This window comes from Oncorhynchus clarkii, chromosome 2, assembly GCF_045791955.1.
Source record: "Oncorhynchus clarkii lewisi isolate Uvic-CL-2024 chromosome 2, UVic_Ocla_1.0, whole genome shotgun sequence".
Classification (NCBI taxonomy): Eukaryota; Metazoa; Chordata; class Actinopteri; order Salmoniformes; family Salmonidae; genus Oncorhynchus; species Oncorhynchus clarkii.
The window spans coordinates 49,040,006-49,055,022 of record NC_092148.1 but is presented as its reverse complement, the minus strand read 5'-3'; the positions used below and the strand labels follow the sequence as shown (position 1 = coordinate 49,055,022).

The 15,017-nt window shown below is 41.5% G+C and overlaps 2 protein-coding genes across 2 annotated transcripts in view; both read right to left on the bottom strand.

Moving 5' to 3' along the window:
* The window catches only part of LOC139377467 (microtubule-associated protein 1A-like), a 65,926-nt gene extending 58,298 nt beyond the window's left edge, over positions 1 to 7,628 (bottom strand). The window contains exon 1 of the mRNA XM_071120501.1: positions 7,376 to 7,628. Coding sequence (XP_070976602.1) covers positions 7,376 to 7,628 — 253 coding nt within the window. The remainder of the gene's footprint in view (positions 1 to 7,375) is intronic.
* A 4,116-nt stretch (positions 7,629 to 11,744) lies between these two features.
* LOC139368770 (secretory carrier membrane protein 2) overlaps positions 11,745 to 15,017 on the bottom strand; it is a 15,794-nt gene continuing 12,521 nt past the window's right edge. Inside the window, exon 9 of the mRNA XM_071108098.1 lies at positions 11,745 to 14,907. Within this exon, the coding sequence (XP_070964199.1) occupies positions 14,758 to 14,907 (150 nt within the window). The 3' untranslated portion in view covers positions 11,745 to 14,757. The remainder of the gene's footprint in view (positions 14,908 to 15,017) is intronic.

Sequence of the window (15,017 nt, the reverse complement as noted above, 5' to 3'; positions counted from 1 at the left end):
CCTAAAAACAGGACAGGTCAAAGTAAAATCTACAATATGGAACGGACAAGGGAGTTTCACCCAATTGCCCTGATCCGTGATTTCAAGTTTGTATCTGTCCATTTTTGACCAGCTGATCACAGCGAAAAGGAAAGTACTTCTGCATTTCCTACGGTGTAAACACATTTCAAATGGGCTCACGATAGCTCCTAGTAAAGTTGGGTAACTGATATTCAGAGCTTAAATAGCCAAATTGATTAGTCACAGGAATCAGGACTAATGAAGCCAATGCAACGGCCTGTTTTCCAAATGGTGGGCCTACCACATGGATGGGCATTCCTAAAATTCCATTGAAGACAGATATAGTAGGCTATACCCCAGTTAGCACGAGCCAACGTTTCTTGGTCGTCTATTTTTGGTCCTTTCCAGACCATTCACAACTTAAATTGAACATAACTTAAACGTCCGGATAAGACATATTTTAGACATGTTTTCAACATCATTTTGCTTACTAGGACTATTCTAGCGTTGCAGGGCATATTTTTGTTGGTCTCGCCTAGGGCCGAGGAACGGCTAGGACCGGCCCTGCCCTTTGGTCTCCCATCCAGGCTTTTAACCAAGCCCTGCTTAGCTTTGATACTGTATTTGTCACTGACTATTACCAATGTGCAAACCATGAGAAGGATTGCTGAGAACTCTCCACTTAATAGATTCACTGTTGCTATCAAAGTCATTCCAAAGGACAGGTTCAACAGCGCAAATGAAATGTAACCATACTTCATCAAACATATATCATCACGGTTGTTATTCAGCAGAGGATTCAATTAAAAATAGACAATACATATAGGCTTAGGGTCTCAAGCTCAGTGGTATAAAGTACTTAAGTAAAAAATACTTTAAAGTATTACTAAAGTATTTTTTGGGGGGGTATCTGTATTTTACTATTTATATTTTTGACAACTTACCTCTACTTCACTTACATTCCTAAAAAAAAAAGTATGTACTTTTTACTCTATACATTTTCCCTGGCACCAAAAAAATAAATTTTGAATGCTTAGCAGGAAAATAAATTTGTCAAATTCATGCTCTTATCCCTGGTCATCCCTACTGCCTCTGATCTGGCGGACTCATTAAACACACACGCGTTGTTTGTAAATTATGTCTGAGTGTTGGAGTGTGCCCCTGGCTTTTCGTCAATAAAAAAACAAGAAAATGGTGCCAGTCTGGTTTGTTTAATATAAGGAATTTGAAATTATTCATACTTTTAGTTCTGTTTTTAATACTTAAGTATGTTTTAGCAATTACATTTACTTTTGATACTTAAGTATATTTAAAACCAAATACTTTTAGACTTTTACTCATGTAGTAATTTACCGGGTGACTTTCACTTTTACTTGAGTCATTTTCTATTAAGGTACCTTTACTTTTACTCAAGAATTACAATTGGGTACTTTTTCCACCACTGTTCAAGCTTTGATCAACGTGTTAATAATAAATATGTTGGATCCATGTCTCCATCTTAACCAAAAAATCTAAGTACAAAAATAGGATTAAATCAAATCAGCCTGTATTTAAAGTGCATTTAAAGTTTGATTTAAATGACGTCAATCAAACATCAATGAATAATTTGTAGACAAACTAGAATTAAAGCCAGACTCAGTGGCACAGATGGAACTATCCAAGCAGAAGATGCATCTCCTTCAAATGTTGATATTCGGTTGCGTTGACAACCAAACACAATTCAACATGACTTTTGTAAGACAGTAAATAGCCTAATGTTAAAGGCTAGCTTACAAATGAATGTAACAGTATTCATTCCACTTTAAAATGAGTAACACATCCACATTTTGAGGTTACAGTAACAATACATGTATTAAGTAATTATAGAACGCGTGCATGTTCACGGGGTCACAGGTCGGTGGAAATCTACACAATGGCTAAAAGAAACGGCATTGATCACTTGCACTTTGTACTTTAATGTCCTCTCAACTAACTGCAATCCAGGCCCGTTGGTTGAGCTACTAGATTAAGCACAGTGATGACACATTAAGTTGTTTCATAAATAAACACAATATCTGACACTGTATCCCCATTTGAACTTTGGTGTGCCTTTGAATGGTTGAAAGCGCAGCGATAACACATTTAGGTGACAACTGAACCCAAAAATCTGACCTTGATACTCACTTGGAATTTCGTAGTTCTTTTAAACGTTCGAAAGCATAGGGACAACACATTGGGGGATTCAACAAACTTTTGGCTTTCTTTTTGAGTGGGTGATAATAGGTTGGAATCTCATTGATCAACGTATCTACCAAATATTACCAAATTCTCCACGTTGAAATGACGTGGTGTGCCCAATGGGTCATAGAAGGAGGAGTGTGATCACTCAATAGTTGTAGGAAAACAGTGTGTTCAATAGTTCAGAAGACCTCTTTGACTAACTACCCATCACCAAACTGAACGACACTGCAGCTCAACAAACTCTGCTCTGATTGGCTCAAACCAATCATAAAACCCCACGGAGCCAATAAGCACCATTAATACTGATTCCCCAAGTGTTACCAAATGAATAATGGAGGACTAGTTCCGCACCCCTGTAAATCTGTGTGTAGGACACACAGTGTGATGCCAAAGGTGGTTTAGAAATCCTCTGAGAATGAAGGATAGAGAATGCAAAGTAGCTACTCTGTGTCCGCACTGTGTCTGAGGAGCGGAGCAGGGGGAGAGAAAGCAGGAGGAGAGCTCATTTTCTCAGTTACACTGTCAAGGGTAATTTTCCATGCTGCTGCCTGCCAGCCTCCAGTTTTGGCTAAGCCACTGTGAGCCATGACCGCTAGGCTATATGTCTTCTCCTGACACTTTTTTGTGTGTTTTTTGTTGTGTGGAATACGCCTGTAGCCTATTTCGTATGCTCCTACAAGAACGCATTGAAAATGTTCCCTGAGGGTCATTCTTGAATTGCCGTGGCATCCGTGGCACTCGCCTTTGAATAAAACTTTTAAAATGACAAATAGTTTTTGTTTATATCTGACCATTTATCAAATGTAGAGTTGTAGTGACGTAGTAGTAACGTTGTAGTGACATGTTTTGGGGATTTAGAGATACTGTATCTAGCTGTTATTTGGAATGCTAGAGAGTGAACAAAATGATTTAATATATAGATCAATAAAAACAAAGATGGCTCTTCAAATAGCAATTTATTTGAAATATTATTCTGTTTTCCCTCAGTTTTATGTCATTGGTGTTACTGCCTTCAAAATCACCCATTTCAAAGGACCTTGAGCATTCCCCAATGGCAAACTGTTATCAGGGAAGGGGTTTATACTAAAGAAAATGATTTGCTAATACATTTGTGTTTAAATCCAAAGTCTCACTTGGTGTTACTCAATTTAAATGAAGGGAAATAATATTGTGTACAAAATTATTAACCATATTACTTCAGTAAATTATTTTTAAAGGGTTAATGACTTTAGGATTGAGCAACTGTGGCCTCCATTTAAGAAAAGCCTCAATAATCTAAAATGTCTCTTTGGTGTTCCCATCATTGGTGTTACTACTCCTGAGATTCTGCTCTTCAAGTCCAAGTATCTAGACGCACGCCCATCTATTGTAGGGTTACGACGGTCAACCTCACTCTCAACAACGACGTCTTTAGACTGTCGTGTTGACACAGGCGTAGGCACGTGAGTAGCCTGTGTCACGGTCTCGTCGTGTTGTTGTGTGGGTGCCGGCTGAGTCAGTGTCCTGAGAACGTGACTGCGAGCCCCTAGGTGATGACTGCTGGTGTCCGGGTGTCACCCAGTAACAGTTCTGGACTACTCACGACTGGTGGTTTTGTCAGTGTTTCTTTACTCAACAGTAACTGATCTGTGTGCCTTTTCCAGATGACCTCCTCTGCAGTCTGGACAGTGTAGGACACAGGAACAGTCTGAGCAAGGACTGCTGCAGGAACCCACTTTGGTCATTTTGAGGTAGTTCCTAGCTAAGACAGTTTCTCCCGGATTGAAAGCTCAGTCCTGAAAGCTCATGACGTTTGACTTGACTCTCCTGTTGACATATCGCCCTGTGTTCTTTGCGTTTGGATGTTTGTGTAGATCGAATCTTGTGCATAGATCTCTCTTCGTGAGTACCTAAGCAGGTAAAAAAGCTTGGGGGTTGCATGAGGAGTGAGCTGTTCACACATTGGTTCAGTGTCCCTTGACCCTGAGACACTTTTAAGGCATGTTTCATGGTCTGTACAAACGTCTCCTCCAGCTCGTTGGTTGATGTACGATACGGTGCCAACCTGATGTGCTGGACACCATTCACCTATAGGAACGTGGCCATTTCTTGGGAAACTAGCTGCGGTCCGTTGTCGCTAACGAGTTGGAGTAGCCGAACCGGCTAAACATGATGGTGTTCTCTGCAGTAGTAGATCTCATGATGACACCCACTGGCCACTTGCTATGAGCAGCCACAACCACGAGAAAGATTTGGTCTAAAAGCGGACCTTCAAAGTTGACGTGTATGCGTTGCCATGACTTGACTCTTCCGGGCCAATCCCACGGATGAAGAGGTGCAAGTTGAGGTACGTTGCAAACCTTCTGACATGTGGTACTTGTTTTTGCTTTCTCTAATGCGGCAGCAAACATTTTCACTGATTCCAAATACCCCCAATACACAACTTACACAACAGTACCCAGATGCATTTAAATGAAAACAATTCTAGAAAAACCATTGAATTTTATCCCAAATACCAAGTCCAAATGACACCGCAATTCAAGAAGGACCCATGAACTATATTTTATTAAACAGAAGGAAGCAAAACTAAATGCCCTTATAGCGGGAACTGTCTCAACTATCAATAAACTATCCCCGGTCCCTAAACTATCCCCGGTCCATAAACTATCCCCGGTCCCTAAACTATCCCCGGTCCCTAAACTATCCCCGGTCCCTAAACTATCCCCGGTCCATAAACTATCCCCGGTCCCTAAACTATCTCCGGTCCCTAAACTATCCCCGGTCCATAAACTATCCCCGGTCCCTAAACTACAGGGGGAAGTTTTCACGCAGATGGGACAGTGATACAACTGGACTACAATGGTAGCGTTCACAATTCAATGGGCCCTTACATCTAATGTCAGCATATACCCACCAACTATGGCTAACCAACAGTTGACATGGCATTGTTAGTCATTTTCGCTTGTTGTTGTCGGCCTGCTGTAAAGCCCATGAGCAATAGGCAGTTGGCCGGTGAACTCTGCAAATGGTCGGCCACTCATGGCCACCGGGAGCTTGCGAGCTAAATGTATTTTCTAATAAATAGTACAGACAGTGGTCATCTTGGGGTGGCTTACACAACATGCAACACTAGGGGCTCGATTCAATCAGATCCATTTTAGCCAACATCCGCATGGTGGTTGTTTTGGTGGTGTCTGATCAACCACCAAGCTGCTCCAGGCATTATACCTAAAGTGGACATTGCCATTGGCTGCATGGAGTCGCATTAAGATAAATCCCATGCAGCCTTGTTTAGAAGTTCGAACACTGGAATGTGAGATGTAATCTACACCTCGATTATGATAGAAATCCTCATTATTTCGTTGAACGATTTTCTACATTGCCTTCACTTTCTCATTCTGAACTTCTAACGCGAGTGGGGCAGGTGTGGCTTCATGACAATGATCACAAGCGCAGCTGCTCACTGATTTGACGGCTTCAACGCAGTTCCACCTCCGACAATGCCAAAACATCTGCTATGCTGGTGTCTGCTATCGCCGGTTAATGCTTGATCTGATTGAATCTAGGCCTAGGACTAAAGTATATTGTGATCAGAGGGTATTGTCTGCAGAGGTTTGTCAGTAGGGTCATCATTCAGACCTTGATCAGAGGACTAAACCCGACTGGATACCAGTAGTCTGATCCAAGGCAACATAAAATGGCCACTCATCTCCATCAAGGGCAGCCTACCAAGTATTGATGTCACTTCCAGACTACAAGAGAACGGAGAGGTCAAGTCTTTTACAGGATAAAAGCCCAGTGGAACTAGCAGGGAGGGTTGCCTGACTCATTCTGCATTCAACAACGACACGACGATTTCTGTTGCTTTTCCAAAACCACGAGAAGTTGGCATGAATGGAAACAGACCGGAATCCAGGCTATTTTGATAGCACCGTATGAAAAACAATATGATGATGACGACGATCTCTCATATCCTAAGAAAAAGTGTCATGATGTGAATGGTCCTTGGTAATGACGGCAATGAGGCGGTTGCCATGGTGCCAGCCAGGCACTTAATAGGGTGATTCATCATTAGCCGTCTCTGGCGGAGGAGAGCTGGCAGCCACGCTCAAATTGCTGCTGACCAGCAAACTCCTGTGAAAACACCTAGCATCTTTCACACCACGAGTCTGTGTCAAATGGCACCATGTTCCCTATACAGTGCACTACTTTTGACCAGAGCCCTGTGGGCCCTGGTCAAAAGTAGTGCAATATAAAGGCAAGTGTATAGGGTGCCATTTGGGACATAATCCACTGTGTTAAGAAACATTGGATGACACCCTCCATTTGTACCCAACTTTCTATTATCCAAATGGCAGCCCGTTAGCCTTTTAGCTCACACTGAAGATTTTCCCATAGGTGCAACACTTGGCATGGTCCCTGGGCTTCCTTGATAAAGAGAGAACCTGACAGACAACAACATTACTGTATTTAACCGAACATTCTTCTGAATGTTTCAGTGCTATGGATGCCTCATTATTCATGAGGATAACACACCAGCAGCTCGGCAAGGTGCTTTTCTAACAAGGCAACCCAGTTATTCTAAGCATTTTCCCACCTCATGGTCAATTCGTTACTGTTTGTGTGTCACACCATTGCTGAGAATGTGCGCAACTTTTTTCCCCCTTCCCGTAGTGGGGCCTCTAATGGCAGACTACATGGGCTATAGAAAAAACCTGAACCTCTTATATGGTAAGACGCGCATGAATTATCTGGGAAGCAATTATTATTCCATATGTTTGTGTCCCTATTTTGAAAAACGAATAAATATGTACTCTTTTTTTTTTAACCAAAGAATTAGATAATCCCTCGTAATTTATTAAACGCTTGTGAAACGTTCAAGACAAAACAGGTGCACTTCAAGCAAACCAGAAGTCTATATTGCACAAAAGGTTCCAGTAAAAAGTGGCGTATGGGCATTTCTTTGAACTGATGATTCAATATTCCCGATGCGTCATTTCCTTAAAAGGAAACCGCCAAGCATTTTTAATATCTTCCAATTGTATCTTCTACGTTCCAATATTTTCTATGATATTATATATATATATATATATATATTTATTAGAGGACGTTATGCATGCTGGAATTACAGAATTAGTATGTAAAAAGTGAGACTCGGTGACTCCGGGCTACTCACCCCGCTCAACTTGGTCTCTAGCGCGTTGCAGCTGGTGGTCTGTCGCTATCTCTCCTATCACTATAAGCATGTAGTAGTTCCCTTGGTTGAAAGGGGGTCCTTGGCGCCGCTGCTCTCCAAGGTCCTGAATTCGCTTCTCGAACCCTAGTTGCTTGCTGCTCTCGTCCTCCTGCACTGCCGAGAGCTCACCTCGAGCAGGGATCTCCATGGCAACAATCCCGAGAGCAGACGCCTGGGACGGGTCTATCTCCATGACAACTTCCAGGAGCACGGTGTGTGCAGGGGCAAAGGTAGGGGAGGGCTCGCAGGGGTATCATAACGTTCACTTTTGGAGCTGTTTACTTCCATTTGATTGGTCGAAACGCCCATGCAGCAGGGTGATGTCACATATTGAGTCATTGGGCATGTCCAAGGGGAGTACCTTGATTTTAGAACCCCACCCCAAAGTACGATTACGTTTAATTCTCAAAGGTACCAATGGGCTGACATCTGCAGCATCTCAAAGTTTATTTTCAGTAGCCTATATTGTCCACTCTGAGAACAAAACACATGCACACACACATACACACACACACACACACACACACACACAAATACACACGAACATGCACACACACACACAAACACACACATCAAATAGCATTTTAGCAGTTTGTCAAAGTGTGTTTGTGTTAGTCTCTGCCCAAGATGGCAGATTAAGGTGCCTGTATAGTACCAGTGTAATTCCAAAGCCACAGCAAACTGCTGACTCCCCTGCTAAAATGTGCAAATTTCTCAGACATTTTGGCGATGCCAGCTCATGCCAGGCTCAGACTGGCATTAAAGCAGATGGCTTGCTGCAATGCTGCCTCAGAGATCCGCCCATTGTATGTTTTTCTGGATCTGTCAGACAAGGTAGGATTAATTATAAACATTGACAAAAATGCTGAGAAAGACTATAAGCCTATTTTTTTTTTGGTATGTTGTCAACATCAAAGTTTAAAAAATATTTTAGGGATGTTAAAATAAAAAAGCCTTAGTCATCGTGATACGACTCAACAACACTAATGCAACGGGTCAGATTAAAAGTCTATTGATTTGCCCCGTTTTTATTAAGATGGATAAAATGTGGTAAATAAAAATGCAACTATGTAATATGTAAGGCAGTTATTTTTCTGCTCCAGATGACTTTGCACCCCGTTTCCAATTTCTGATTTGTTCAATGTACTATCCCAGGCGATCTTGCACAGTGGATGAGCTAGGCCTAAAATGATCAGTGGAAAATTAAGTCATCAATTGCTATTTCCCATTCAGGCCATGCAGTGAGTTCAATGTAAAGGCCAGTCTTGAAATAGTCTCTTTATTCTCTGCCTAATTCAGCTTTTCTCCTTGTTAAGCTTGGTTCTGTCCAATATGGCACCCTATTCCCTATATAGTCTACTACTTATGACCTGGGCCCATAAAGCTCTGCTCAAAAGTAGTGCACTATGTAAGGAATAGAGTGGCATTTGGGACACTGCACTTGTCCCTGCTGTTCACACATCTAAATATATACCAGAGGGAGTTGCAGCAGAAACCATCACGATGATAACATGACCCTTTTATGAAGGTTGATGCAATTGGGTTAAAAGACTGCAGTTCCAAAATTCCAATGGGCTATTTATTATATTTCAGGTTATTTTGGGGGGTAATTAACTGTGTGCAATTTCCTGTGTGTGTGCGTGTGCACGCACGTGTGTGTAACAGAGAGAGAGAGACAGACAGAGACACAGACAGACAGACAGACAGAGAAGGAAGTTCAGCATTACAGCGTGATTGAAATTTAAAAGCAATGTTCCCTTTAAATTGCTATAGCGCAATCTGTAATGCTTAATTTAACAGGTTTCAATCCAACCTTTTTTTTTCCAGCAAAGTACATGTTGGATAAAACATGTTAAATTTTCTCGGTAAACTTTCCAAATTTAGACCAAAATAAATATGCTAGACAAGCTGGGATATTGTGTATGTAAAATCAATAATGCGAAAAATGGCAGAGGAAACGTTTTTCTGCGCAAATATTGATATAATAACCATCGAAGTAAACTTGGGAGTCATGCGATGAGTCTCTGTGGTCCTCCCACTATGACTCGGGAAAGCATGCAGTTTATTAGGCTACAGATTAAATGAATTATGATGAACTTCACAGCGTAGTGAAAATGAAAGGTGATGAGGTTGATGCTCCTTTCCAATAAATATCGAGGGTCTTATTCTGGTGACATGATCGATGCTTGGCTGCCTTTGCTTGGCTGCTGTTTGAGAAACAAAAATAATCTTTCTCTTTTGTCCATAACAATCTCATGATGTAGGCTATACTCGCACTGTCTCTGTTAGCTGTTGGCTAAGGCACGATTGCCAATACGCTATATAATGCCACATTTTTGTGACAAAACCATCAGTAGAGTTGAAAATGCATGGAAACACATTTAACTTAGATTTTTTTTTATACAGTACATGGGAATTTAACCATAAACGTTATTTGGATGTGTACTGCGTCATCATGCAACAACAACAACAAAAATTCTGCAACAAGTCAATTTGATGGAAACATCTCTGATGGGGAAATGCGCATATTGTTTTTACACAGAATTGAGAATATTCGACAAATTGGATGGAAACCTAGCTACTGAGAGAGACCTGAGAGAGAAACTGAATCAGAGCGAGATTTAATCAGTCATTCATAGATTGGTCATTTGAGTACACACCCCAAGCAGTAAATGTATAGATGCAGGTACATGTGTATGATACAGCACCGTACAGTGAGTCAGCACTTCATTCCAGCATATTCCAGAAACGCCACCATGCTGCCCTCTACTGGCAAACATGTCTCTCCTCATTAAAAAAAGGTATACTCTTGTCATCCATGTCTCTGCAGTGGTGCAAGTTATGATAGGTCAAATCCCAAGTTTTTTTAGAGAGCTATCAGCTAAACTTCTAATATAATAACGATATGCCATTTAGCAGATGCTTTTATCCAAAGTGACTTACAGTCATGTATGCATATATTCTACATACGGGTAGTCCCAGGAATCAATCTCAGTATCCTGGCGTTGCAAGCGCCATCCTATACCAACTGAGGTAGGTGATGCCATTCCAATAGTGTCAAGAATAAGTTATATACTAACTCCTGAAGATTTGGAGTGTCCTCTGCTTGTCATCGATTACCTTAGGAGTTGGTAAGACAGCACACACAGATCTGGGTGCAGGCGTTGACTACAACTATTGATTGATAACACCCCAAACTTCCTGGACAGAAAAACCACAACAATATGTTTTGTCTGCAAATATACAGTCACACAGCCGCCGGCCTCCTTGTTCCCTCCCTTCATTGACTTGCCAAAGATGTTCAGACTCAGAGACCGTTCCTCGCCTCCTCTGACCGTAATTGCTTTGTTTGACTTATAAATAGCTCCCCTGCCGTGTAATGTACCTGTAAAGCGTCAGGAGAATTTCCCTGGGTCTCTGTGTCTGGCCGTCCTGTGCTCGGATTGATCAGTGTGCAAGGCCGGGTGGTTGACGGGTTAGCTGGGACACTGTCTGGCCCCATTTGGTGATGGTGGAGAATAAAAGGAAAACAGGAGGAGGCTGGGTTGTTATTCTGGGCTGCAGCCAGACTCCTCTGGGGAGAGAAGGATGAGCCTCACCTGCTGTTCAGTCTTTACTGCAAAGTCACTGCAGCGACAGTGGAGTAATAATAATAATAATCATTAGGTGGGTGCTTACATTTGTCCTATTTCTCTAATGTACAAGTTTTTTTGTTTGTTGCATATCCCACTCCCCCGGAGAGTGGGGTCAGAGCCAGGGATCAGCCATTACCGACAGTGACCTTAGAGCACTTAGGGTTGCGTATCTTTCTCAAGGGCACAGACATATTTTTCACCTAGTCAGCTCGGGATTTGAACCAGCAACGTTTCAGTTACTGGTCCAACACTCCGAACCGCTAGGCTACCTGCCACCCTAATGGGTCAAGGGCTTAGCTACAGGGAACATCCAATGTACTACATGTGTGAAGAAAATACAATGAAGGCCACGCTGCATTTCAACATTGTCCCTATTCGAAATACTTTAGATTTGCATGCTTCCTTCCTAGTTTCCTAAACGTGTAGAGCACGTCGGTATAGAGAAAGTGTAGAGCGTGTCGGTTCTGATACCACTAAATTGGTAAAAGCAACGCAACAGAAGCCTTGCTCTTATCTATCCAATCATGTAAGATCAGGGATCACTTCAAGGAAATTATGGATTTAAAAAAAAGAGTTTTAACAGGGCCTAAGAATCCAAAGTAGCCCTTTGAGACATCACTAATGAAAAGATCCTGAGTAAACTTATGATCTCAATTTAAAACACAAAAATTGTATCAATTAAAGCAACCATTTTTATTAGATAGACACTAAGTTAATAGTTAACATTGAAATACAAAAAGCAATATATAATTCTCCACTCCCAATACATTGCAGGCAAATGGTCATATTCACACAGATATTAAGAAAACTAAATATATTTCAATATCAAGTAACAATGATTCAGAAAATTAAATATTTACCCATTAGTAAACCATTAGCTTGAATATTACATTCTTCATAAGAGTTATTGATTTGCTTAGTTGATCTCGGACAATTGTTACATTTAAACCGACAATGAATACATACTCTTGTGAAGGTGACAAATGAAAATGACAAAATATATAGTTTACATCAATCCATTCACAAATAATTTAGGTGCTGGTCTTCCTCTAGGAAACTTAGGGAAACATGTATTCTGTTACAGTAGCTAGGTTTCCATCCAATTGACGACAGATTTTCATCCGAATATTCAAAAATCCGCACAAAAACAATACTACACACATTTTCCCACAGGAGTTACGTTTCCATCAAATTGATTTGTGGATAAAATGCTGGGCGTGATGACATATTGGACATAAAAATAACTTTTGCGGTTAAATTCCCATTTTCTTTTTAAAGAAAAAAAAAGGAATGGGTTTCCATCGTATTTTCAACTCTACTGATTTTTTGTCACAACAAACGTTGCGTTACATAGAGAATGTGCCCATTCTGGTTTTGGCACGTGTGCTCTAGCCAACAGCTCGCAGATACAGTGCAGGTATAGCCTGCTACACGATGAGATTATTAAAATGGACAAAAAGAGCAAGATTATGTTTGTCAAACGGCAGCCAAAAATCACCAAAATAAGACCCTCGATATTTATTGGAAAGGAGCATCAAGCCAATCACCTTGCACTTTCACCACCCTGTGAAGTTCATCATCATTTATTTCATCTGTAGCCGAATAAACCGCATGTTTTCTCAACGAGCAGTAGTGGGAGGACCACACAACATGACTCCCAAGTTTTTATTTTTTCTCTCTCTCGATATGATGGTTATTATTCACCTCTATTGCTCGCGTAATTCATTTCATTGACACAAAAAGAGCCCACCTTGCCTAGAGTTTTTTGTTCTGTCGATATTTTAAAAAAATTAAATAAAAAATCTAACATCTACTTTACACTCATTCAAAAAGTTGGATGGAAACCTGGTTATTAAGAAATACTTTACTTTTATTTTTTTTTAACCACTCAGCACTACCTTATCCAGCTTTGACTGACAACCACTTCCCCCTGAAGTATATATATTTTTAATCAAAGTGGAGCAAAAATCTATTTCGCATTGTTCACGTTTAGTCTTAGTGGCAAATCCATAGAATACAACAAAGCAATCATTTGTAGTTAGGATTAGGAATGTCAGTCTAACCGATACCTTTTTCACACTACTGAGCTAAGCTGAGCTGTACTGCACTGGCCTGGTTACTCATCCTCCATAGTTGACTGAACCGTACTGGAAAGAATAATGTGAAAAGAAAACACGACACGGGTCGACACGATACTACGAAAAGGTATTTGTCTCAATTCTCTTTCAATTCTTCCTTCAATCATGTCATTTTCCCCATAAAAAAAGGTTAAGGCTTGGTTACCGTAGGAACCAATGACAACAGAGGCAAACTCAATAGGTGACACCTCACACAGGCATTGGTCAAGGCTTTGGTCAAGGCACAGGTCAAGGCACAGGTCACGGCTTTGGTTAAAGGTGGAGTCCACGCCAAAATCCAAGTTTGCCAGATGCCACCATACCGTAAAAGGTGTGACTATCAAAGAGTGGGCCTTTAAATTGTAAGCAGAGTCTATTCCGTGCCATCTGCACTAAGATCCCCATTGGTTTGAGATTGAGACCGACAAGTTTCTTTGAATGCATTTGTAGTGATATCACAGACATTGTGAAATAGACCATTTTGAGGATATGAAAATGACAAAACTTTGGTTTCGGGGTGAACTGTCCCTTTAAGTTGTATGGGACAGTATATACTGACAAACCGACATATATTCAACCCATTCTTACACAACACCAGTCTCTCATTGCCAAAGCCAATAAGCAGACAAACACAGAAGGCACTTTCTACAACGTGAAAAGATTGAAAACCAAAGTACCTCGTTTTGACGAGAACTGTCTGAAAAGGCTAACGAAATGGTGTAAATCTGAAAAGGACATTAGATTGTGATGCGCAAGTATAATGGCAAATGTGCATTTAATAATTACAGTAGCCCTGGTAACTAATAACCTAGGTGATTATCATAGTTCTAGACTGAGTGCCCACTAAACTAAACTTCATGCATGATGCTTTTCATTCAGGTATCACCCTACTGAACGCAAACACTCATTCTCTTCATTAGCACGTTGAAATTGAAGGATGCTGAAAAGCCACCACCGTTGGAGTCCCAACATGTGGTTACTTAACAACAGTCAGACATGAGAGCAGGTATATACACAGAGACTGAATTGACAACATGCATAAAGCAAACAAAACACGCCATCTTCTCTATGACACGACCAGGACACACACACACACACACACACACACACACACACACACACACACACCTAAAAGAGAACATCGACACACACGAACAGAGGACATTGCAAAAAAAGAAAAAGTGCACACATACTGAAAAACATCGCAAGATTTCGCAATCATTCGACTTTCCATTCGGAAAAAACACAGCGGGGACAATTTCCTACTCAAGTGCCCTTTTTTTGGGGGGGGGGGGGGGGCTGTCAGGTGACCACAGCTCTTATATTTAAAAAAAAAAAAAAAGAACAGATCCCAGATCAGGCCTTACGGAAGCCCCAGCAGACAGACTGCTGGTCAAGTCAATGGTGGTTTCTTCGACGGAGGCTCCATGGTATGACCTATAAGGGACTGCTGACAGCAGGTTGTGGGGGATCCATCCCCATCCCAGAAAGGTGGTGTGTTGGTGGGCGTTGGGATGGATGGAAGAGGGGAAGGGCGTATCTGGGGGGTTAAGTTAGCCCAGGCCTGGGTCTAGTTGTTCCCCTGAAAAGCTCCGGAGGCGGCGGAGGAGGCTGCGGAGGTGGCGGCCGTCTGGAAGGACTTGTTGGTGAGCACGCCCTGGGAGAACTCCTGCTGGGCCTTCTGGAAGCTGGCCCCGGTACGCCGGTACTGGCTGTGCACCTGGGAAAGGAGGAGACCCAGGCATTAGGGTCTATAGATTCTATACTGATAGGTGTAGAGGTGGTATTTGTATTATGGCTGGGATAATATACCAGTATCGCGATACTCAT